The 25,428-nt window shown below is 37.9% G+C and overlaps 1 protein-coding gene across 3 annotated transcripts in view; it reads right to left on the minus strand.

Moving 5' to 3' along the window:
* Positions 1-25,428, minus strand: part of TMEM131 (transmembrane protein 131) — a 176,082-nt gene that overhangs the window by 42,813 nt on the left and 107,841 nt on the right. For all 3 annotated transcript variants that reach the window (XM_037898654.2, XM_037898658.2, XM_043537576.1), the window contains exons 6-19: positions 23,004-23,120; positions 20,387-20,509; positions 15,730-15,810; positions 14,251-14,401; positions 14,100-14,156; positions 12,578-12,639; positions 8,091-8,199; positions 5,677-5,785; positions 5,011-5,164; positions 4,741-4,911; positions 4,251-4,361; positions 4,024-4,158; positions 2,735-2,839; positions 994-1,080 (exon numbers count right to left, since the gene is read on the minus strand). In XM_037898654.2, the coding sequence (XP_037754582.1) occupies positions 994-1,080; positions 2,735-2,839; positions 4,024-4,158; positions 4,251-4,361; positions 4,741-4,911; positions 5,011-5,164; positions 5,677-5,785; positions 8,091-8,199; positions 12,578-12,639; positions 14,100-14,156; positions 14,251-14,401; positions 15,730-15,810; positions 20,387-20,509; positions 23,004-23,120 (1,572 nt within the window). The remainder of the gene's footprint in view (positions 1-993; positions 1,081-2,734; positions 2,840-4,023; positions 4,159-4,250; positions 4,362-4,740; positions 4,912-5,010; positions 5,165-5,676; positions 5,786-8,090; positions 8,200-12,577; positions 12,640-14,099; positions 14,157-14,250; positions 14,402-15,729; positions 15,811-20,386; positions 20,510-23,003; positions 23,121-25,428) is intronic.

Raw genomic sequence — 25,428 nt, forward strand, 5'->3', positions numbered from 1 at the left:
GAGGCCCACAGAATTTTTCATTCTGCCCTCCCACACCCTTCCAAAACAGAGCCAATTCCTCTCCCAGTATACAACACCACTATGCACAGAACCACCCTAAGTATTTTGAGGAGGGTAAGATGATTTTTTGAGATACTCCCCAAATTTATCTGACTCCTTTTACATTAAAAGTGCCAAAAGATGGAGACAAAGGGCTGGATTTTAGGTTCCCTCAGTCCCGAGGCAGGGACTGGATCCAGGATCATACAGCTTCCTTGCTGTACTGTGCACATGTGCCGTTAGGGGCGACCCATCTCCAGGTTGGGAAACAATGCTAAATGCACAACTAATCTTGTATTTTTGTAAACTGGCCAATTTAAGAGTTTCTTTGGTTTCACAGTCTTTCTTCTGAAGGTCTCAGAAATCTGAAGATATACCTGATATAAATAGGTTTCAGAGTAGCAGCCGTGTTAGTCTGTATTCGCAAAAAGAAAAGGAGTACTTGTGGCACCTTAGAGACTAACAAATTTATTTGAGCATAAGCTTTCGTGAGCTACAGGTCACTTCATCGGATTTAGCTCACGAAAGCTTATGCTCAAATAAATTTGTTAGTCTCTAAGGTGCCACAAGTACTCCTTTTCTTTTTGCTGATATAAATAGATGCCTCTCTCTTATTCCTGGCACTAATGTAGAAAGAATGATGTGGAAAACAACTGATCACAGCTACATCATAGCGAAGCTCAATAGAGAGCCACGTCTGGGCCAGGAGTCAATATCCCAGGCTGTATCCCAGGTATCAAGTGATACAATAAAAGAGGCGCTGAGGTGTGTGTCATGCCTAGCATCTGGGGTGATGAGAGCTTCTATATTGCTGGCTAATGAGAGTTTAAGAATAATCACCACTGTTCCCTCCAGCATAGCAATTCACAAGTCAAAGCAAATCATAAAGGAAGTTGCTCCTGAAAAGGACCTGAAGAAAAAAAGAAAGAAAATATTATGAACAGAAGTTCTTACTGGAAAGGAAGGCGGAAGGTGAATGTGTTTAGGGGAGCAAGTCAGTGAACCCACAGCAATTACAGCCTTCACAGGAATTGTCAAAATCTGAAAGAACAAGAGAAGTTTAGTAATACATCTTCCGCAAGAGGAATCTTTATATGTCTGTCTACTCATCCTTTTATTTCTGTTTTAAGTTAAGTTATATTATTCATGTTTCATATTTACATATAATCAAGCCAACAGACTTGGCATAACGATATGACAACCAAGTGTGTAAAGTTTAATGTAAGGATGATTATTTTAAAGTCTCCAGCCCAATATTTTGATTCCTCAGCCAATTTTCTAAAAGAAAATTCCTCAAGTCAAATGTTTACCAGGAAAAAAATTAAGAAGCCCATTTTTCCTTAATCGCATTCTACCAATTTATATGCAACTCAGTACAAGGCAGAATAAAACATACAAGCAAGTTACAACCTTCCCAATGGGCATTTTTGTTTTTCCTTGGAAAATACGACATCTTCTTAAAAATACTGCACTTGTGTTTACACAGGAGATATTAAACTGCTCTAGAAGCACTATAAATCATGGTAGTGTTAAGCTGTAGACACAAACATTTGTTTTAGAGATTGGAATATATATAAGTAATATTAAAGATGAACAGATATCAGTCCAACGAAGTCCTCACAATCAGAACAGGACTGAAATGTGTGCACACACAGGAAAAAACAAACAGCTTCAGATTTTATAGCTGCCCAGAGCGTCAAATATGTATGCATCTGTGCATATACAAACAAATGCCAATACTATTTCTGACAAATACAGAATACTGGAAGACTTTTAAAATATACACTTTTTTCTGTAGCTGCATCCAGAATAAGCTACAACACTTCCTGACTCCATAAATCCACAAAAACAAACAAAATGTTCACAATATAGTTTATAATACGCTATATCAACACACACTTAAAGACATTGAAAGTTACAGCCAAAAGTTGTTAAAAACGAAAGTGATCCCATCATATGTTTCAAGGTTACTCCTCTTATTGTAGAGATTAGAATATATCTTGTTTTGTGGATATTAGCACTGAAGAACAAAGAGGTCAAGTTAAGTAACTTTTTATTACTTCTCTCCAACAGTACGACTCCATATTGTGGGCGGATAACACATTCTAAAAGTCTCAAAAGCAGGTGCTACAATGAGCTTTGAGAAAAAACTGAGCTATTATGCTTTCACACAAATGACAGATATGATACACTAAGAGTGTCACCACGATGTACCACGTCAAAAGACCATGCCATGGTGCTTTGAGTATGCATCGACCCTCAATGCACTTGGACTCACCTTGAAGCGTCACATAATAGATTGAAACAGAGATTCCAAAAGCAAAGTGGAAAGCTGAGTGAAACTTGCCTTTTTTCAAATCCCTTCAGAGCAAATACAGTACCACTGTATTTCATTGCAACATATGCTTAATACAGTATTCTATCCACCGGGATCCAGACATGTCATTAATGGAATTATGACTTCATAGTTGATTACTGATGGTTTGCATCATCAGTTATGGCAAGCAACTATTGCACCAATGTAGCAACTGCTTTTCAGAGTTAATATCTCAGTCAGTTAAAAAATCTTCAAGTATAGCACAAAGTACCAGTTCACACTAGGATAAAATGTCTTTTACACAATAGCCAAAATATAACAATTAACTTATCTCATCTATGGCAGCACCGCTGTCATTTAGGTAGGCAATAAGTATACCTCATAATCTGTTGTTATTTGTATGGCTCCATCATGAATTCCTTCAAGTTCTTTTGCTATTAGTTTTACTCTGAACACAGCATAATAACCAGATGCTAATATTACCTGTAAGTGGTAGAAATATATAATGAATCATTTATGTTTTATGCCACATTCTTCCAATATAAACAGAAATGTTAGTAGGAAATGTACCTAATAAACTGCAAGTTCTATATACCAATACAGAATCTGTTTAAATTACATACATTAGCTGCAAAACAATTTTTCTTTCAACTTAATCAATATTCTGACTAAATTAGACTGTAAATTCCTCAGCCCAGGGAGATGTTTTTTTAAACTTGTTTGCAAACCACCATGAACATTTACAGTGTTACCTTGATTACTATTTCCCTTTATAAGACCTAATTGTCCAAAACAGAACACAACATATCATGACAGAGAGCAAAGTGAGTTATTTAACTATGGTAAGAACAGCAGAACCAAGCTTGGGATTTGTGGCTGCCATGCATTAATGTTAACAATGGTATTATGATTTAATACTATGAGCAGCATCAGTGATAGTGGGTTAATTGTCAATCCCTGCAAGCTGCCTATACAAATAAAATAAAAACATTATAAAAAATAAACTTTCTGTCCATTGTTCATCCACACCAGAAGACAGACAGGAAGCCATGGATTTGGTTTAATTAGGCCATGACTTTATTCCTTTCTCTCCACCTACTGCAAGGGAGCCCATAAAGGGGCAATGCCCCTTTTCTTCTAGCTAGCCGGACAAAGACCCACTATGGTTGCAGTGGGCACATTCTGTAAACAAAGAAACTCACAGGTTGACCCCATCTTTGTATCTCCACATGTACCACTTATATTTCATAAGAGCAGCTGAGGAAAGTAGAGTGTAACCTGCTGCTATTTGCTTGAATCACTTTCACTTCCTGAGCAGCTGTTATGAATGGCTAGTTCACAAAGTTCATTCAGCTCTAGAAAGTGACCAGGGACATGACTAATATGCAATGACCCAGGAAGCGTGTATACCAAGATTCAGCTTTCTGAACATTTTATTTTAGAAACTCACCAATCCATCAAGTGTACCCTTAGGCTACAACTATCCCACATATGAACACATTTATTTTACCTTCTATTCGAAACATACTACCTTGGTCATTATCCTGCAAATATCTTCATGACAGAAAGTTATACTTATGTCAATCATTGCTACATCATTCATCATCACTTATCAGTGTGCTACATGCAGCTTTTAACTAAGGACTCAAGAAGAAGGGTTTACTTACTGAAGATTGATCAGATACACTGGCATTTTCTAATTCTGGAAGGTTTGCAATTATTGTGGTTCTATTGCCTTTTTCGGTAACCAGGAGTTCTATAGTCAAGCCATCCCCTATAACATGCCAGCTTTTTACAGCCAGCTTAAAAAAAGACAAAGATGACAATCTCAGCAATGACATAGATGCAAAAACGTACTACAACAAACAGGAATTTAAAATATGTTGATTCTTACCTCAATGGGATTACTGTTGATGATTACAAATAAAATGCTAGTAGTTTCTGTTGCACTCAGTATCCCAAAATCTATGAAACGCTCCTCGAGTTTGGGGGGTAATACAAAGTACTAGAGAGATTAAGAAAGGCATTATAGCCGCACTTAAAAATACACAGTACATTCAAAATCAGAGTTCACTAGCAAATGCATTAATAAGTGAAAGCATTAAAAATCTGGGACTTTAGTTCATGTATAGAATAAGGCAAACAAACCACATAACAGAGAAAGTATGGAAAAAACCAGGGGAAAAAACCTCACCACATTAACCCAATCCCTGACAAATTATTTAGTATGCTGAGAACCTCACAGGGAAGGGGCAGCAAAATTTGGTTTGCTTTTTTGTTTTAAATCACAGAGCAATTGAACAGCTACCATGGAGAAAGACCAAGGAAATCAAATTATTATTCTTTGATCTAGCGTGATTTTTCAAGGAAAAATACATACTTACATCTAAAAAACCTGTGTATGCCCGCACAGGCAGTTGAAATTTAGAAGCGTTGGTGATAAGTAAAATATTGTTATCTATATGAACAGATGACGTGGAAGGCATAAAATAAAGTGTGAAAATATATACGGATTCATTAGGTGGAATCAAGACTGGTTTGCTGAAGTTCTGGACCTAAATTAGTGAAGAAATAAGACCAATGTTAAAATTTAATATAGTACAGTTCATTAAATATTTAATATTAGGTAAAACTTTCATTGGAATTGGGCTTACTTTAAACATTGTTTTTATTTCTTCTGGTAACACAACATCATGAATGAGGACTGCAAAACTGAATGTATTTGTAAGATAGATTGGCCTTTCCACAGAGTCAGCAGGATTGTCCCGGATGTGAAACAACGTGGCAGCATGATCAAATCCTAAATATCTATTTAAAAAGAAAAATGTATACAACATTTAAGATTTTCCTCAAAAATAATCTCCTGTGCTCTTTACCTCCGAAGACTAAAAGCAGTCAATTCACACAAAAGGGATGGCTCTCCCACTGTATACTCTATACCCTTGCTTCAAGCTACAGTGGCAGGGCAATCTAAGCACAAAACAGTGATTGTTCCAATGTTTTAGAAAAGAAGAGCAAGTGATACAAGTTTGCATTCTGAAAATATGAAATACATAGTCGCAAGCCACTTAGGTAAATGACTCATGAAAGCCACTGAGAGTCCAAATCTTGAAATTAGCTTATGTGTTACTGAGTAACACTAGCTCATCTACTATCCCAAGAAAGCAAAAAATTAGAACCAGCAGCTGTGCTACTGGCAGAATGCCATAGTTAGGAGTACATGAGCAATAACCTTATTCCACAAAACACAATAAGAGACAGAAAAGCAGCTGATTCTCAGTGTTTAACTTTTAATCAGCACTCCGTTTATACAAACTTACCCATCTAATATTTCTGCTTGATATGGAATTTCAAGTTTTGAATAACTCTTCTCTTTTGCTTTAACAGTTATTTTTCCAGAAGACTGAGAAGATCTTTTTGCTTTTGAGGCTGCACATGTATGACAAAGAATAAAATAAGTTATGTGATCACTTTATTTACATAAAGTAGTAAATCAATAGCTATTCTTCATTCTTAAAATTTCATTGTTAAGCAATTAAAGCTGCCATTAAAAGTTAACTGCTGCAAACCAGTAGTAGGATCATTTTTCTCACCTAACTGATTTATACATAAAACACCAAAGCTGTAATTTTTTTTCCTCTATATGCATAAGAAGATGGGTACCTTAGTCACCAAGAGACCAGGGCAAAGTTATTTAAAAACCATGTGACCTCTATCTTCACATTCCTTATTCTAAAGGACTTCTTAAAGATTACCTGTTGCTACCAGATGAGATACTTTCTATTAAAAGACATTTACTAGTATCAATAGGCTGCATACGGTGGAGCTGGAGAGATTCTTAAGACTGAATATTTTTAGGCAAACAATCATACTGGACGTTTGGCAGTGATTTAAAAAAAAAAAAAAAACTCAGTCCAAACTCTCAGACCAGTCGTTATTGGGAGCAGAGTACAACATAATTATGTCCCAATCTGAGCCTTGTTGAAGTAGATAAGGAATCAGCCAACAAGTTACTCTAGAAAGCTATTTGTGAGGTAAGGTTGTGATGGGGGAGGAAACTGAATCTTTTCCCTAAGGAAAGTTTCAGGGAGTGGCATGGAATAAACCTCAAATAAAAGTCACAGGGATCCAATATTATTAAAAAAGGAAAGAAAAAAAAACCTGGACGTTTTAACCTGGAAGACTATAGAAATAAGCAAAACCACAGTGCTTGCAAGGACTCAAGTAGTACAAGCTGAAACAAGACAGAAGCCTTCAGGGGTTGTTCCGAAGGTCTCAGAGCAAGCAGAACATCATGCTTGTAGAAACACCACAAGAAAGCAGTTAATGAAGTCATGAATATTGGCTGGTGGAAGCCACAAACACCTACCATTTTCATATATTAGGGCAGTAAAATCTGAAAAATGTTCAAAATAGGTCCTCTTCGTTAACCCAACCCATCAGCCAACCACTTAAATGCTGCAAATGGTCTATTAGACAGAATGTTCTACCCAGCTGAGTCTGCAACTTCACACTAAGCAACTTTAAGTGCCCTGCCACACTCATTTTATATCTATTTGTCTTCATTATATGGTTTTTCTTCAAATTTCTAAATCTGGACAAATCCTTGCCTCAAGCTGGGGGCATTCAGCAAGTCTAGAATATGTGTCCTAACTTCTTATTTAACTCTCTTCTTGCAAAATTTTAGTATTAGAATCTTAAAAGTTGCAATGATTATAATTCACTTGGAGTCTTCCAACATTGTGTCTTGGTTCGTCTCAAAATGAATGATATCTGAACACATAAACCTCCATTTTGAGTCATTTCAGCCTGTGAGACATACTACACCCTGTAATATTTTTACTGTAATACCTTGTGGATGCCTCGAACGCTTATTCTGACAACTCAATAAAAACTTTGGTAGAAAACAGGTATGTTTTATGCACTTTTTCCTATAAAACTGCAGGGCCATACTGACCACATGAGGTTTGATTGGAAAAGGAAACGAACCACCAAGTCTCTCTAATGGACTGGTGGGATATAAGTGATAGCCACTTATACGTGAGCACTTATATGTGAGCCACGTGAGCAGTACGTGCTCTCCTTGATGCAAAAGGATACCAGTGGAAGTTCTATTTTGCACACCAAAGAAGTCTATTTCAAAACAAAATAGACTTAAAATTCACAGCAGAGTGCTGGGGAGGATTCCATGGTATATTTGTATATGGAATTATTTTCATATCTTCTGGGAAAATTTTCTGATCTGATGTTGTAGATCCAAGAAATGATACATCCTGTCCAAATTCCTATTACTAAAGTATAAGAGAAGTATCTGCTTTCTTGATATTCATAGATACCTAATTTTTACCATCAACAATTCTGTTTTACCTTTAATAAACAGTCAACTAAAAACTGATATATTCTACAAACAATTCTGCTTATGCATCCAAGTAATTTTGCTATTCCATTATTTTTAATGTTTAGAAGATGGAGTACTTTAGAATTCATCTATTCCTGCTACTAACCAACTAAAACGATTAGTTTACAGTTTTACATGGCATAATTATTTCCAAATAAATCAGTTTTGATGGTCTCATCAACAAAAGTCTGACATGAGAAGAAATTACTCATTTTCCCGAGAAATATGACACAGCACCGACATTTTCCTGAAGAACTATTTTTCAAATTTTCATGAGATTGCAGTAGCTCTTTGTAAAAATTTTAAAATATTTCTAAAGAAAGAAAAAATACTTACCATCAAAACTAATGCTTGCAACTTTGGTATATTTACTTTCAGAAGCTTTTAATGTAACTGGCTTAAAGTGTACTGTTATAGCTTCATTTTGTGGTGTGGATCTAACACTCTGCAAACAGAAGCCAAAATATTAAACAGTTAATTTGCTGAAAATTTACTACCACCACCAAAACAGTGCACAGCTTTTTGTATTTTTCCAAATGATCAGGTGACCAGCATTTGCAGCTTTTTTACAGTTTTATATTCACTACAATGAAGACAGCGTTGTAAGATTAAGAGGCTTGGGAACTTGTCAAAGAACTCTGAATTAGTCAATTTAACACCCAGTGAAGTGGGCAATACAGAACTTTCCACTAATAATATTAGGTGAATCCAAGTGTGGTTATGGGGAGAAAAGTGACTATGTAAAAAATGATACAATACACACAGGGAGTGAGTTTTATCTTACGTTTATAACAACTAAGATTTTACTACTTTTTACTGGTGCTAATGCTGCAGAGCTAATATAGCTACAGAACAAAACTAGATTATTTTATGGTTCATACATCAACAGAACTGTTAAGTATTTAAAGTTCCTCAATAAAGGTTGTGCCATTTGATGATTCACAAGGCAATGACCCCAGCTTGACCCAGAGTGTAGGATGAATTTGCAGAGCTGGCAATTACAAAAAAAAGTTACTTGAATACTGAGAAAATTTGGAATTCTACAATTTTACAGGGTCACTTTTCGGATTCCAACAGCATTTTAATGTTCTAAAGTGAGTGGAAATGGTATTAAAGATAAACATGGTTAGGAAGTCGTTCTGTCAGTGTGATTAGCCACAGCTCATTTGTAGAGGTCCCAGTGGACATACAACAGAGTAGTTCAGGATCTTGAATATATCAGTACCATTTTATTTAATAAAAGTTGCTGGGATTTTCTTCATTTAAAGAAGCCAATTTCTAAAATCTTGTATATCTATATTACTGCCTTGTGCTAGATGAGATATCAGACCTGTCCAAACCATACCCGATGCCCTTGAGTGGCTGGCTTGCAGATGCAACAAGCCCAACTAACACTACTACAGTAGAATCTCAGAGTTACAAACACCAGAGTTACGAACTGACCAGTCAATCACACACCTCATTTGGAGCTGGAAGTATGCAATCGAGCAGCAGCAGAGACAAAAAGCCAAAAGCAAAAACCAAAAACAAACAGTACAGAACTGTGTTTAAATGTAAACTACTAAAAACATTAAGGGAAAGCAGCATTTCTCTTCTACATAGTAAAGTTTCAAAGCTGTATTAAGTCAATGTTCAGATGTAAGCTTTTGAAAGAACCATAATGTTTTGTTCAGAGTTATGACTAACCTCCATTTCCCAGGGGCTCATATCTCTGAGGTTCTACCGTACAGCTAACAAATAGTCTCTTTCAGTTAAGTGGAAGAGATTTGTGTCCTTGGATTAAGAGGTACTGGGTTTTACTGTCAAATTTGCTCTGGTGTAGTATAGATGACCTGGATGGATCTATTCATGAATCACATATAGCTCCCTGGAGAGGACTGTGTGTGTTGCAAAATAAAAAACCTTTGAAGTTGCTGTAAACAAGCAGAGAACTCACATTTTATGGCCATTTGTACCTCCCCTAAAGCAAAGGATAACAGTCTTTAATGGCTCTTGCACATTCAACTGAATGAGGCACACTAACTTTTATCTGTTCCTTAATAGCAAAAACTAGAAATTATAAAAAGTTATATCCAGCAATTAAAGTTTGGAAATATTTTAAAGGACAGTTCATTCTATATACAAGATTCTTTATGTAGTTCTGTCAGGAAAGTAGGAAATTTTAGAAATACATGTACTCAACATCAGAGGTGCACCGAAGTTCTGTAGGTCCCCTCCTCAAAATGCTTACCTTGTGGCTAAAATTCATTGAAAGGAATTAATCTTTGCATTACTAAGTTCTTTTGCTGTCCAAAATTCCTTAATTGTTTTCATTTGTAGCTCTCAAATTCTCCACATGGATTAAAACATTTAAAAGCAAATCAAGTCAAATTAGAGAGATTAAGGAACAACCAACCACCTCAAAGTCCTTCTTAAATCTAAAACAAAATCTCATTTTCCCCAAAAGTAAAACTCTCATCCAAATACCACCTTAGAAAACAAGTTTCTTATAGTGTTCCTAGAAAGTCACCAAATCTGCACCCAAACAGGAGGGCACAGGAATGACATACCAAAGCTGAAGACCTCTCACCAAGAATGAATGCTGGGCCATCAGCCCAGCCTGCCTATGTAAACCAGCAACTGCCATATCACCACACAAGGAAAAAGGGAAAGTTTCAAGTAGCCATACTACACCAATATTTGGATCTGCCATGGACTGCTGCACTCAGACTTCCATGCTGATGTTCCAATTTACCGATCCAGCTTAACTAAATGACACTCACTTTTTCTGTGTGCCCAATCCATAGGTAACAACATATTTGAAAACTTATACCTCCCATACCTTCTTGGGAGTGTGAACAATGAAGCCATAGTATAGTTATCGTGAAAGAACTGGAAGATTCCTTCTTCTCTTCTTCCCCCTACTTTCCGTTAATCTTGGACTCAAAACAGACAGCTAAACCCTGGACTGAATCCTCAACCTAGAGGCGGACATAAACTTGCCAACTTTCACAGAAACTGAAACCTTACCACATAACGCCCAGAATGGCTAACTTTTAAGAAAGCATTTCTTTAACTTAGCTTCCCCTCAATTTTGTCTCTCACCCCCCGCCCCAAATAATAAACATACACAAACAAAAACCAAAAACACCTATAGATGAATCAAGCTACTTCTCATACAGACTGGAAAGGAGAAAAATAGTTATTTCTCTATGAAGCACTGGGCAAGTGATAAGGGTTATATACCTTGGTAGTATATTGTGCTCTCATATTCCTATGATGGATCTCAGCTTCCGTATGCTGCTCTCCCCACACGCATGCAACTCCCCCTACTAAACAGCACAACTTTCCAAGTATTTATGCAGGGAAAGCAGCATGTCTGTACTAGTATCTGCTGTGCCAATAGGAGCAAAGTTCTGTTCTAGCAACCAAATGGGTTTAATAAAGAAATTTATCAAGCTACAGAACTGTTAAGTGTTCATTCTAGAACATAAACAGACAAAAAATAACCAATGACAAGTTTTTAGTAAGATTTTGACATTCAAATAATCAAATAGTTTCCTAATGCTCAAGAACAAGATATAAAGCTACACTTACGCAGATACCACAACCTCAACAAATAGATGGACCTTTTCTGGAGATGCATGAAGAAGGTAGTGACTCAGCACCATATTTAGATTCAAGCAACTAGTACCACTAGCAAAATAATGTATATTGCATTCATGAAGTGTGCTAGATACTTTACAGACCACAAAAGTAACAGTTCCTGCCCCCACAAAAACAAACAGGGACAATTCAAAAGGGAAAAAGAAAAAGAAGGCAGAAAGGGGGTGAAGGTGATGATAAAAGTTATGAGAACAAAATGTGATTGCAAAGAATATTACATGCAGATCTTGATGGATTTATGCTTTTAGCTTTGGTATTAGACTTTGTATTAGTTATTTATAGGGGCCCTCTGGGGGGGTTCAAATGGGGATGGAAAGTGGTGGGAAGAGGTGTGATTGTAGGGTTAAAAGATTGGGGAGAGGTGGACGAAACAGCAGAGGGAGAGAGGGAAGGAAAGTGGGAAGCACAGAAGGCAGGAGAGAAACTAGACAACAGAAGGGTAGTGGTGGTAGGACAGGGGCAGGATGAAGACAGGACCAACAATCAATGGCAAAACAGCAAATGCAGATAAATTCCAAAACTCTGGATAGCACAACACTATGAGGGGAGGAAGATGGAAAGCCCTGGGGACTTGCCCCTCATGCTGAGGCTGCTGTTGGCAAACTCAGAAGTGTAAAAGCTTCAAGGGGCTGGGACTTTTCTGTAGGCTTCTGTTGATGCCTACTTTTCCCACATGGAGTGTGAGTGAAGGGGGGCCCACAGGGCCCAGGGCTCAAGAGGCTTCCACTGGGGCTGGTGAGAGGACAGGAGTATGGTAGAGTTAACCCCTTCATCATCCGTCCTGCTAGACCTACTGCAGCTTGCTAACTGGTGAGAGGAGAAGCTTCAAGAAGTCAAAGCATTATATATGCAACCTCAGGATGTACTGCTTTAATACGACTAAGAAACTAGGCAGGTAGTTTGAACTGAGAATGAAGGTAAAAACATAAGAAATTAAGTGAAACATGTTGCAATTTCTAGAGTCAATGTCAGAAAGATGTCAAGCTGTATCTTGGTAATGAACCAATGGACTGTATAGAAGTTTGGGATACCAGTTCAGGGAAAAGAAAGTAGGTTTCCTAGACTTCAACTTTGAACACCACTTAGTGGACTATATCATGTCAAAGTCAATGAATGAAAGTTTGGACACAGTCCTCTTCCTTTCATAACTTGTGAAATTAAAAGGAAATAAAACTTACTGTAATTGGTACATCCTTTGTTCCTGAATTTAATAAATGTAGATTTAAAATTTTTGGCATATCTGTTAAAAATGAAGAAATTAATTATAAGGTCATACTACTGTTTAATCCATCATACAAAAAGCAATCTGTTCCAACCAGATTTCTGCACAAATCGACCATTATTCAATATGAAACTTACTTTAAAAACAGTTCAATTAGTCAGAAACTTGTTATTCATAAGAGTATGTTACGTTTTTAAAACTATGTTTCTATGTATTAAGTACATTTTGTGTACTTCAATCATTCTGATTTCTAAATCAAAAAGAATTCAGCAGGTTAATAATGTTACAATGAGCAACTGTGGCTCTCCTATACCAATATTCACCAGATAAAATGATTACATCGACATCATTCCATGTAAGATGAAAGAATCACTCAGTAACATAAGATTTCAGAAGCAATGTCACTTACTCTAAAAAAACAAAAAAAAACCCCAAAACAAAAAAACCCACTTTTCATATCCACCAAAGATGAATTTTTTTCTTTTACCAATGTTGCAAGTTATTACCATCTCATAATACTGACACCTATATATTGATTTCTCTGATGCACAGACTGAAGACTAACAGATTCTCTGTTCACATTTAATCTCTAACAATATAAACACTTGTGCCAAGATTTCATAATCATGTAATTGACCAATATTTCAATAAGTCAGAACAGCAAATTTAATGAAGTTAGAAAAGTAGTTTTTGAACCTGTAGTCCACAGACCCTTGGGGGTCCACAGACTATGTGTAAGATTTCCAAAGATTTCCATGTTCTTTTGAAATATTTTTGGGGTGCACAAATGGAAAAAAAAAGATTGAAAACCTCTAACTTAGAATGTATTCTAACATTTGTGTACAATGTTGCAAAACTCTTAAGTCACCTAAAAAACAAAACCCTCACTCAAAAGTTAAAGAAATAAACTGTATGGAGCTAGTTCTCACAGTTAGGTGTGTGTAACTGTGCCAGCCTAATTTGTCCATGATACCATCAGTATTATAATTGTGCATACAAATTATTTGCATATGGCCACATATTTAACAGGTTATTTGCATGCACTGCATACACTGATAACATTTTTGCACATGAGCTTGGCATCTGCAATCACATCCATCCATCTTTGAAAATCAGATCCAGGTTATTTTTTTGGTTTTAGTTTTATATTTTATCTCATGTTAAGTATTTATTTTTATGACATTTTGGATTATTTATTATTAGGAGGAAAAAAATCTGTTTTAAATGGCTTTTAAAAAGTCGTTTTCCTTTAATTACATTTTTAAAAAAACCCGCCTGTGAAGACAAGCACAAATTAAGCTCAGCAGACACAGAAGGATCTTTAGGGTTCACCATTTTCCTCCACAAATAATTTTCATCAGTGCAGAACTGGGAATTTTCTATGTATATTGTCTACAATCCTTTTTTTGGGGGGGGGGATGGGGGGGGTGGGATTTTATTTTTAAAACCTAGAATGAGAAACCCTAAGTATAATTTACCTTGTGTTCGTAGTGTACCAAAATCTAGCATTTCTGTTGATGAATAGATTCCTGGAGCTTTACAAAAAATAAAAGGAAAACCATTAATATTTTCTTATTCTAGTATAGCAATATAAACTGAATATTTTGAATATTGCATTTTCCCACAAACCTGTTGTAACCTCTACTTCAACAGGAAGAATGATAAATTTTGTGTTGTCTGAGGCATTTGTTTTTATTCTAATGAAGGCTGTATGATTATCTGCTTCTCTTGAAGAAAAGCTGGCTCTCATCACTCCCTTTGTTTCATAGGGGGGAATTTCCTTTTGAAATAATCACAGACATAAGTAAGAATACAGTAGCTCCAATAAGCCTGCAACATCGAACACATTACATTGTTAAAAAAAATTCAGAATATTTGGTATCAGTTTTATGCGTAGACAATGCTCTAAAAAGAATTAGCAGTATATTGGGGCGGATTATAATGGCATATTTATAAAAAAGGAAAGAAGGGCTAGCTAGCAATCTACCGACAACACAGTACAAAGATACATTAAGATTTCTGTGTCAGCATGTTTGGCCCGAGGAAAAGCGTGCCACATGCTGGTCTCTAGCAATGCTACTGGGGGACTGAAAGTGGTGCCTTTTAGGAAGAGGTCACTCTCAACCCTCTTCTGTTAGGTTGCCTTGCAACAGAGTTTTTCTTGGGACTCTGGAAAGGGGCCAGAAGAATTTTTCAACCCTTATCAGAAAAAGATACAGGCATAACTGTGGAATTCTGTTGTATTCACACTGGATGGAGTTTATATTTAAGAGGAGAATTTTAATAGCACAAATAATCACTTGAATACAGAGTCTAATACAAAAGCAACATACAGTAGACTTATATTTCCATCATAACCAAATATAGGTGTTTGCTTTTATTCAACACAACATGCAGGTTTTTCTCTCAGACAATGAAGAAATGTTTCTCCTTTAATAATAAAGGTTGTCAGCCATAGTAAAGAGAATTCTAAGGTGATTTATACATTGTTTAATAACCATAAACTCTGTGCACTGCAATCATACATTTCTAACATGTTGCATTTTGTATCTTAAAGATATAGCTTTAAGCTGCTGAAATGTATTTTAGTTTCTTTATAGAACTTCCTACTGAAGGATAAAAGTCTGAGTAAAGCCTTCGTCAGTCCCTCCTTCAAAAGGGCACCACTCATCTCAAACTGGAGGTAGAGTACACCTCTAGAAAAGGTATTTTTGAAATTAATCAAGCCCAGAACTAGAATGGTGACAGTACACCCCTTCACCCACGGATGCATAAACTAAGGATGTACATTTGGAAGTTCTTGTCTGGGAATCTTTTACCCTGAAACAGTCATATGCATAATTTGACATCCTATACATGACAATGTTCAAGTGGCATCAAGACCCCAACATGAATCACTGTATATTTTTCTATTTTTCCCATTTCAGAAAAATATATAACATGAGTAGACACCTGTAATAAATGAGAACATGATCCAGCTCCCACTGACTTCAATTTAATAATAGTCATTTGTATGCTTATCTACTTTTTAAATGGTTGCTGAACAAGAACAAAAATCACCAGACCAAAATGAATACAGAACCGGTTAGAAAACGTATGACCACTCACCCACAGTTTTTTTGTGCCCCCTTGTTGACCTGTTGGAAGCTCTAGGTGGAGATCACCTCCACTTGAATACATTTCTACCACCTATGACAAAAAACAAACATTAAAAAGAGCTTTCATTAGTTATGTGAAATTATAATCTATAGTGTAATGGACCAGCAAAGGCACAAGAGCACAGTCTGTTGGATCTACTCAGGGTGAAAGTAAGGCAGTACGGACTGGTACGGTGTACCGGTAAAAAGTGGCTGCCGGTACCGGCCCCTACTGCTTTACTTTAAAGTGCTGCCACTTTTGCTCCCCCAGCCGGCGGCCCTGCTGGGTCCCTAGCAGCAGGGCCACCGACGGTGGAGTGCAAAAAGGGCAGCAATGTTAAAAGCGCAGCCACAGCAAAGGACCCTGCTTAAAGCGCTGCTGTGGCAGCACTTTATCTTTGCTGCTGCCTTTGCCCCCCGCCAGGCTGCCAATGGGGAGTGAGGGGGGCAAAAGGAGCAGCTGGCCCGGGGCCAGCGATTTAAAAGGGACTGGGGCTCCAGCTGCTGCTGCGGTAGCAACAGCCGGAGCCCCAGGCCCTTTAAATTGCCGCTGGAGCCCCAGGCCAGGCAGTGTGTAAGGGCTGGCTGGGACGCTGACCCCCTCAGCCCTGCCCCTTCTTCCCAAAGCCCCACCCCTTCTGGGGGCCCCCATATCGGTAAGTTTTCAATTTTACTTTCATCCCTGGATCTATTCCAATTTTGATTAATTAGATTTTGCTGATTTCAGATTATCACAGTGTTAAGCTTCAGGAAACAGGCACCTTCTACATCTATGTATGTCAGAATTTGTAGAGCATAAGGTGTCACATTTACAGAAATCCCATCAGTGGAAGATTTGTTTTCTTTTCCAAGAAGGCACAGCTACTGCTTTCAACATTAACTATGTCTGAATGTTAAAACACTTTTGCCCTCAGAAGATATTTCTGTAAATTTAAAAAAAAGCCATCCATACAATGAGGTAGTTTAGAACAAGGTACATTTTTTTTTTAAACTTCAGTGGAGGAAAATAAATTTCATTTTAGTTATAGTGTACAACAGACTTTCAATGCTTTTGGCAGTCTTTGCCAAATAAAACAGTGATTTTTAAGGAAACTTTTCCCCTTTCTTTTTTATTGTTTTTAGAATTGACATTCTGTTTTTCATCCATAAATTTCAACACTTTACAAAAGTGGTTAAGAATGATTATACTCCATTTTACAGTTGAGAACACATGCATAGAGAAGTTAAGTGACTTGTCTGTGTTCAAACAATGAGTCACTTTCCTTTATTCTCTGCTTTGAAAATATACTGCATTTTATTTGCATCAATGTTTTTCCTTACTTACCAGTGAAGGCAAAGATTAAGCACATATACTAACTTCTAAAGTGGCTTGTCAAGTTTAATTTTTTACACGAGTATGATGAAAAGTGCTTTTAAATTGGCTAATTTCATGCTTTTTCTACTTTTTAATTTCCTCTTTAGAGAGTATCAGAGTAGCAGCCGTGTTAGTCTGTATCCACAAAAAGAACAGGAGTACTTGTGGCACCTTAGAGACGAACAAATTTCTTTGAGCATAAGCTTTCGTGGGCGAGAGCCCACTTCATCGGATGCATGCAGTGGAAAATACAATAGGGCAATTTTACATACACAGAGAACACAAAACAATGGGTGTTACCATGCACACTATAACGAGAGTGATCAGTTAAGGTGAGCTATTACCAGCAGGAGAGCGGGGGGAGAGGGGGAACCTTTTGTAGTGATAATCAAGGTGGGCCATTTCCAGCAGTTGACAAGAACGTGTGAGGAACAGTAAGAGGGAAAAATAAACATGTGGAAATAGTTTTACTTTGTGTAATGACACATTGTCATAAATATAAAGGGAAGGGTAACCATCTTTCTGAATACGGTGCTATAAAATCCCTCCTGGCCAGAGGCAAAACCCTTTCACCTGTAAAGGGTTAAGAAGCTATGGTAACCTAACTGGCACCTGACCCAAAATGACCAATGAGAGGACAAGATACTTTCAATGCTGGGGGGGGAGAGGGGGGAAGAGGGGGAACAAAGAGTTGGTCTGTCTGTGTGATGCTTTTGCCAGCAACAGATCAGGAATGCAGACTTACAACTCCTGTTAAGTTAGTAAGTAATCTAGCTAGACATGCATTAGATTTCCTTTTGTTTAATGGCTGGTAAAATAAGCTGTACTCGATGGAATGCATCTTCCTGTTTTTGTGTCTTTTTGTAACTTAAGGTTTTGCCTAGAGGGATTCTCTTATGTTTTGAATCTGATTACCCTGTAATCCTGATTTTACAGAGCTGATTCTTTTACCTTTTCTTTAATTAAAATTCTTCTTTTAAGAACCTGATTGATTTATCATTGTTCTTAAGATCCAAGGATTTGGGTCTGTGTTCACCTGTACCAACTGGTGAGGATTCTTATCAAGCCTTCCCCAAGAAAGGGGGTGTAGGGTTTGGGGGGATATTTTGGGGGAAGATGTCTCCAAGTGGGCTTTTTCCCTGTTCTTTGTTTAAAACGTTTGGTGGTGGCAGCATACGGTTCAAGGACAAGGCAAAGTTTGTACCTTGGGGAAGTTTTTTAACCTAAGCTGGTAAGAATAAGCATAGGGGGTCTTTCATGCAGGTCCCCACATCTGCACCCTAGAGTTCAGAGTGGGGAAGGAACCGTGACACACATCCACTCCCAGTCTTTATTCAAGCCTAATTTAATGGTGTCCAGTTTGCAAATTAATTCCAATTCAGCAGTCTCTCATTGGAGTCTGTTTTTGAAGTTTTTTTTGTTGTAATATTGCGACTTTTAGATCTGTAATCGAGTGACCAGAGAGACTGAAGTGTTCTCTGACTGGTTTTTGAATGTTATAATTCTTGACGTCTGGTATGTGTCCATTTATTTTTTTACGTAGAGACTGTCCAGTTTGACCAATGTACATGGCAGAGGCGCATCGCTGGCACATGATGGCATATATCACATTGGTAGATGTGCAGGTGAACAAGCCTCTGATAGTGTGGCTGATGTGATTAGGCCCTATGATGATGTCCCCTGAATAGATATGTGGACACAGTTGGCAACAGGCTTTGTTGCAAAGATAGGTTCCTGGGTTAGTGGTTCTGTTGTATGGTGTGTGGTTGCTGGTGAGTATTTGCTTCAAGTTGGGGGGCTGTCTGTAAGCAAGGACTGGTCTGTCTCCGAAGATCTGTAAGAGCGATGGGTCGTCCTTCAGGATAGGTTGTAGATCCTTGATGATGAGCTGGAGAAGTTATAGTTGGGGGCTGAAGGTGACGGCTAGTGGCGTTCTGTTATTTTCTTTGTTGGGCCTGTCCTGTAGTAGGTGACTTCTGGGTACTCTTCTGGCTCTGTCAATCTGTTTCTTCACTTCAGCAAGTGGGTACTGTAGTTGTAAGAATGCTTGATAGAGATCTTGTAGGTGTTTGTCTCTGTCTGAGGGGTTGGAGCAAATGCGGTTGTATCGTAGAGCTTGGCTGTAGACAGTGGATCATGTGGTGTGGTCTGGATGAAAGCTGGCATGTAGGTAGGAATAGCGGTCAGTAGGTTTCCGGTATAGGGTGGTATTTATGTGACCATCACTTATTAGCACTGTAGTGTCCAGGAAGTGGATCTCTTGTGTGGACTGGTCCAGGCTGAGGTTGATGGTGGGATGGAAATTGTTGAAATCATGGTGGAATTCCTCAAGGGCTTCTTTTCCATGGGTCCAGATGATGAAGATGTCATCAATGTAGCCCAAGTAGAGTAGGGGCGTTAGGGGACGAGAGCTGAGGAAGTGTTGTTCTAAGTCAGCCATAAAAATACTGGCATACTATGGGGCCATGCGGGTACCCATAGCAGTGCCGCTGATTTGAACGTATACATTGTCCCCAGATGTGAAATAGTTATGGGTGAGGACAAAGTCACAAAGTTCAGTCACCAGGTTTGCCGTGACATTATCGGGGATACTGTTCCTGATGGCTTCCCCCGCCCGCTGTCCTGCTGGTAATAGCTCACCTTAACTGATCACTCTTGTTATAGTGTGCATGGTAACACCCATTGTTTCATGTTCTCTGTGTATATAAAGTCATGCTACTGTATTTTCCACTGCATGCATCCAATGAAGTGGGCTGTCGCCCACGAAAGCTTATGCTCAAAAAAATTTGTCTCTAAGGTGCGACAAGTACTCCTGTTCTTTTTTCTTTAGAGAGTAGTTTCACATAAGAAACCCAAATCATGCAAACTTCTATTCAATTTTCTGCCTGTGAGCAATCCCAATTATTCTAGTGGGACTTGCGTGTAAAGTTATGCAAGTGCTTTTAATTTACAAGATTCGGCCCTAAATTTACATACCTGTTTATTTGTAATTCTGTACAATTCTTTGAACAGAGCTTCTCAAAATATTAAATTAGACAATCAAGTCATCAAATCAGTTATGAGTGTTTTTCTCCTCTAGTGCATTTTAAACAGGGCACATTAGTGCTCAAAATACCAGAAAAGAAGTTTTGAAAAGTGGGGGGAGGGAGGGGAAGCATTCTGAAACAAAACACTTTGTAATTTTTATACAATTTCAACAAAGCAAATATTGAACAAATTTCAGTGAACACTGTAAAAAATAAACACACACATGAAGCTGGCACCTGATGCTCACCTGCAAAGGTTCACTGTGGGGATTGTGTATATTTATTATAGGAGAAAAACTGCTATTTACAGGAACTCTTGCCCCAATAAAAGGGCGCAACCGATAAGGGTTCGGGACTCCAACACCAAACACCTGTTTCAAACCAGAGGAAAAAAAGAGTCTTAGTTTCTGCAATTAGTATTGTATCTAAAAAATGTGTCAATTTTAGGGAACGGACTCGGCAATTTTTCAAATAAATGCCATCAATTTAAAGTGTGCTCTAACTCTGAAAATTAATTTTAAAAAGGAATCATGGAAATCCATGTTTATTTCAGATCAAGTTGGCTCAGTGTACAACCAAGAGTATGATTTCTATACCCGTCACCTCTGCTAACTACTGACACACAAACATGGAACATTGAGAGTGACGAAAGACAGGTCAGATTGTTGATCTCTCTGGTCCGATATCTTTTCTGAGTGGCCGGTACCAGATGTTTCACAAAGGTGAAAGACATCTCATAAGGGACAGTTACAGAATAGCTGTAATTTCTTCCTAAACAACTAAACTTCCTCTCTGTTCTATATAGGTTCTAATATCACACACGGTCATTGTACCTGAGCAGCAGGCTTACATGCAGAAACGTGAGTATTTCTCTATATTTTTCTACCCTATCCATTTTAGCAGCAAATGTTATTATCCACACAGCTAATTCTTTTTGTAAATTATGCTTTTTGTAAATTATCCTTCACTTGAATTATATTTAGTGGCAATGAGTTCCACAAGTTAATTGTGTGGTGAATAAAAAAATGTCCTTTAATCAGTTTTAAAATTTCTAAATTTCAATTTCACTGAATCCTCCCTTGCTCTTGTACAGGGGTCTCAAACTCCCGGCCCCCATCTGCAGCCTGAGAACCTCTCCAATTTGGCCCGCGGGGCTCCAGCAATTTTGGGACCAGGTCTCTTCCTTGGCCCCACCTGCTGCCCCCTGGTGCTCCCCCAACCCCTGAGCGATTTAAAATGGCCTGGGGCCCCGCCCACCACTGGCAGCACAGCAGAGCTGAGCGGCTTCCTGTGCACTCACTCCACATGGCTGTCAGCCCCTCCCTGTGGCCCCGGGGCGGGGCTGTGCTTCCGCACGCTGCCCCCACCCCGAGTGCCCCTGCGGCCAATGGGAAGCTGTGGGGGACAGAAGCATGGGGAGGCCCCCTGGCCTGCCCCGCCTTGGAGCCCCAGTTAAGTGCCACACCCCCGACCCCCTCCCAGAGCCTGCACCCCCACCCCCTCCCGCCCCCAAACTCCCTCCCAGATCTGCACACACCTCTCAGCCCCAAACTCCCTCCCAGAGCCTGCACCGCAGACCCCCTCCCCCACCCAAACTCCCTCCCAGAGCCCAACCTCTTACCCCTTCTGCACCCAAACTCCCTCCCAGACCCTGCACCCCAATCCCCTACCCCAGACCTCCTCCCCCACCCAAACTCCCTCCCAGAGCCTTAGGCAGGTGGGGGGCAGAGTTGGGGGGGGGGGCGGGTTCTGGGTGGCATGAATGACACTGGCCTGCTGGTATGATTTGAGGACTGGCACTGGCCCTAAGGTAAATTGAGTTTGAGACCCCTGCTCTAGTACTATAAGAAAATATACTGAGCATTTTAACCTACGTCCACCTAGCCAGCTTTGTTCTTCTCTCTCTCATTTTTTACTGTGTGACTTCAGACTAGAACCAAACTTTAAAATCTGCATATGAATTATTATATTAAATTGGCCCATTGGGCATCTAGTAAACAACAACAAAATTACTGGTGTATAACTTCTGCAGTTACTTTTAAAAAAAAAAAACAAAAAACCATATTGTTAGGGAATTCAGTACAGATTTTCAAAAACTGGCTTAGTAACCTGGTCACAGAATCTACTTGACCACCACCATTTCTCTTTCCCACTCATTTCTCATATGCCTAACAGCACTGGTAGATTTACTAATGGCAAGTACTTAATTTACTAGTGATTTGAATTAACTTACAAGTGACCTAGAAGTTGACATCTCTATCACATTGCCAGCCTTTTGAATAATCCATCCTCCTAACTTAACAGTAAGACATCCACATTATATATAGAGGAACCTTCGTCACTCCCTAGTACATACAGAATATAAAAACAATAGCTCCCCTTATATGTGAAGTTATTTAATATCTGATTCAGATACCCTTATTCTCACTGAACAGCATCCACAATATGAGTTAGGGGGTCAGATTCTTGCCCTTAATTTGTAAGCTTTCAGCACAACACCAAAGGAAAGCATTCTATTAAAAAAGTTGCCCCAATCAGGAACAGATACAAACTTGTGATAACAATGGATAAGCTACTGCATACCTTTGTCTTCAGGAAACTTTTCAGACAGGATGCTCAGTATTAGGTTTTGATAGGGGTATTTACGTATAGCAATTTGTGAGCATAATGGTGTTTATAGGTATTAATGCTCACACTCAGGCAACAAATTGTGGCACTCTTCTCCATTTCTTGGCACCTCTCTAGATGCTAAAACAACACTTCTTATACCTACCACTAAACATAGTCACAAAAGACATTCACAGACCTATATGGTTATCTATTTTAAGAATGTTAAAAAGATTATTCTCGCATTTCTTCTCTTACCTGGTAAGTAAATACCCCATGATTAGAAGTGTTAATAAATAAAGTGTTCTCTACATTCCCAACTACTCTTGCAAGGAAAACTACATCAAAAGATGTGTTCCCTCCTGGAAGAATTTTCTGAAAAATAAAAGCAAGGAGAAAATAACATTTAAGGAGGACTATCCACCTTTCAGACAAACACTGTTGCATATTATAGTCAAGAATCCCCTCCAGTGTACTTCATGGCAAACTTGACCTAAATTCTATGGAAAGGATTTTGCAGCAGACTAGAAATTCTGTGGCAGCTTCACATAAAGCAAAGGAGGTTCTAAATGGAGTTAAATGTGAATATGAATAATATAATCAATACATTACATGTTTAGTTTGATATTATAATTAAAATTTACACTACCCCCTACATTTTTATGGTCAATATCCTGCAGAAATTTTGTACCGATAACTTATAGCTGCATAATGAATGTTTTTGTGAAGAAACTAGCAATTATGACAGAACTTTTGGACACACAGAAGGTTGTCAAAGGTTGTGCTTTTAGGGGCAGGGACCATAACAACATTTGTGTTTGTATAGCAACTTAAGGTGCTACCCAAAATAAATAAAAACAAACAGATGACTATTTCTGTTAAAGTTATTAGCAATTAAAAAGTTCTGACATTTAACGACATTAAGTTTCAGCATTAACACTCATGGATATGAACGAGGCCATTTACTCCTGTGTTAGAATTACTGTTTCAGACAGTCTTACAACTCAGGCAGATATCACTTCATTGTTTTACACTCCATTAATGTTTTTAAAGTTTTCTTTGTAACTATACAGGCTAGAAACTCAATTTTATTTTTAAATGCAGCTCAGATCCTGCAGTATAGTTCTGGCACAAAGAGAGGACTCAGAAGGAAAGTCAGCAACCACAAAATGGCACAGTAAGTGGGACTATGACTAAATTAGTTAATGCATTTCTAATATCAGTCTTATCTTCTCTTCATTGTAATTTGTTTTTTCAAATCAGTTTAAGATAGCCACAATGAAAGCTATATAGTTCAAAGAATGTTTAGCTGAAACTGCACATTTAAACATTAGCAAAAAATATTAATAAGGAACAAAGCAAGATTTAAGCTATTGTATACAGTACTTCGTTAAAAAAATTAATGTATTCATATGGGTTTCTAACAGCTTAATCTAAAATTAAGAAATTGTCACTGAAATTTCTTAAAGATTTTAGTTTGAAAACACAAAGTCAATTTCATAAGGAGAAAATACTATATATCACCTATTCATTCTACCTTTATATAGGCAAAGGAAGTTGAATGTCAGTGTTCACACAGTTGTACGATACTGCAAACTTCAACCTTAAATCAGGACCTTAAATCCTGATATGAGTATTCAACACTTAGAACCAAAACACATTCCGTAACATTAAAGATTACAGTACAGGGTTTGGGCACTGATTGTCAAAAGGCACTTTCTGATTATCCAGCTTTGCCACTTTGGTGGTGAAACATCACTGCATCAACTCCCACCGCCCATCTCTTAACTGACGTATTAGAATTTAAAAAAGTGTCCATGTTCATTATCTTTAAATAGAGGAAAAAATAAAATCTATTCCCTTTTTCCTTCTGTCCTCTTCATACCATCCATCACTTTTAAAAAAACAGAAATAAAACGTTTTGAAAAAAACTCACATTAAGCATTACATGTGCCCAGTTTTTTTTCATCTTTTTTAGCTTTGTCTGTCCAAAGTATGTTAATTCTATTGTACTGTGATATTTTAATACTTTTTTAAATGGAAGGAATTTCTACAAAATTTAAGGCGGGGGGAGAAATGGTAAACCAATCTTGACAGTGTCCTTTAAATAATAAAAATGAATTGCCATTTCACTGAGAAATGAAGACAAATGAGAAATTAATTTGGCCAGATAAAGACTGGAATTACCTATTTGTAAATTAAAGATAATGCGCCGTTTTCCTACCACATCCTCAAATAATCTCATTCATATCCAAAGCTACTTGATATTGTAAATAATTTCTAAAAATTAATTTTTTTCTATACCTTGATTTAACTTGATTTATTGACTATTCAAATACCATAATTCTCAACACTGAGAAAGGACACCTTATGGTTAAGGACCCAAAAACGGTTATAGTTTTCTGAACACAACTAGACAAAAAACAAACAAGAAAGCACACACAGATGCTAGCCCTCTTCAAATTTCTTGGTTGAGAGCCCAATGCCTGTCATCTGCTTCACAGGCCTTGGAAAAAACTGCTCTGATGGGTTAGTAATAAGTACAACTCCCTGTAAATTTGTCATACTCAAGGCAACACATGTACAATCAGCAGAGCTTTGACATCCACTCTATCAAGAGTATTGTAGATCAGGTTTAAAAGAGGTAGAATGGTTTAACTAAAATGAATCAGATCTTTGGATT

Source organism: Chelonia mydas, chromosome 1, assembly GCF_015237465.2.
Source record: "Chelonia mydas isolate rCheMyd1 chromosome 1, rCheMyd1.pri.v2, whole genome shotgun sequence".
In the NCBI taxonomy this organism is placed as follows: Eukaryota; Metazoa; Chordata; order Testudines; family Cheloniidae; genus Chelonia; species Chelonia mydas.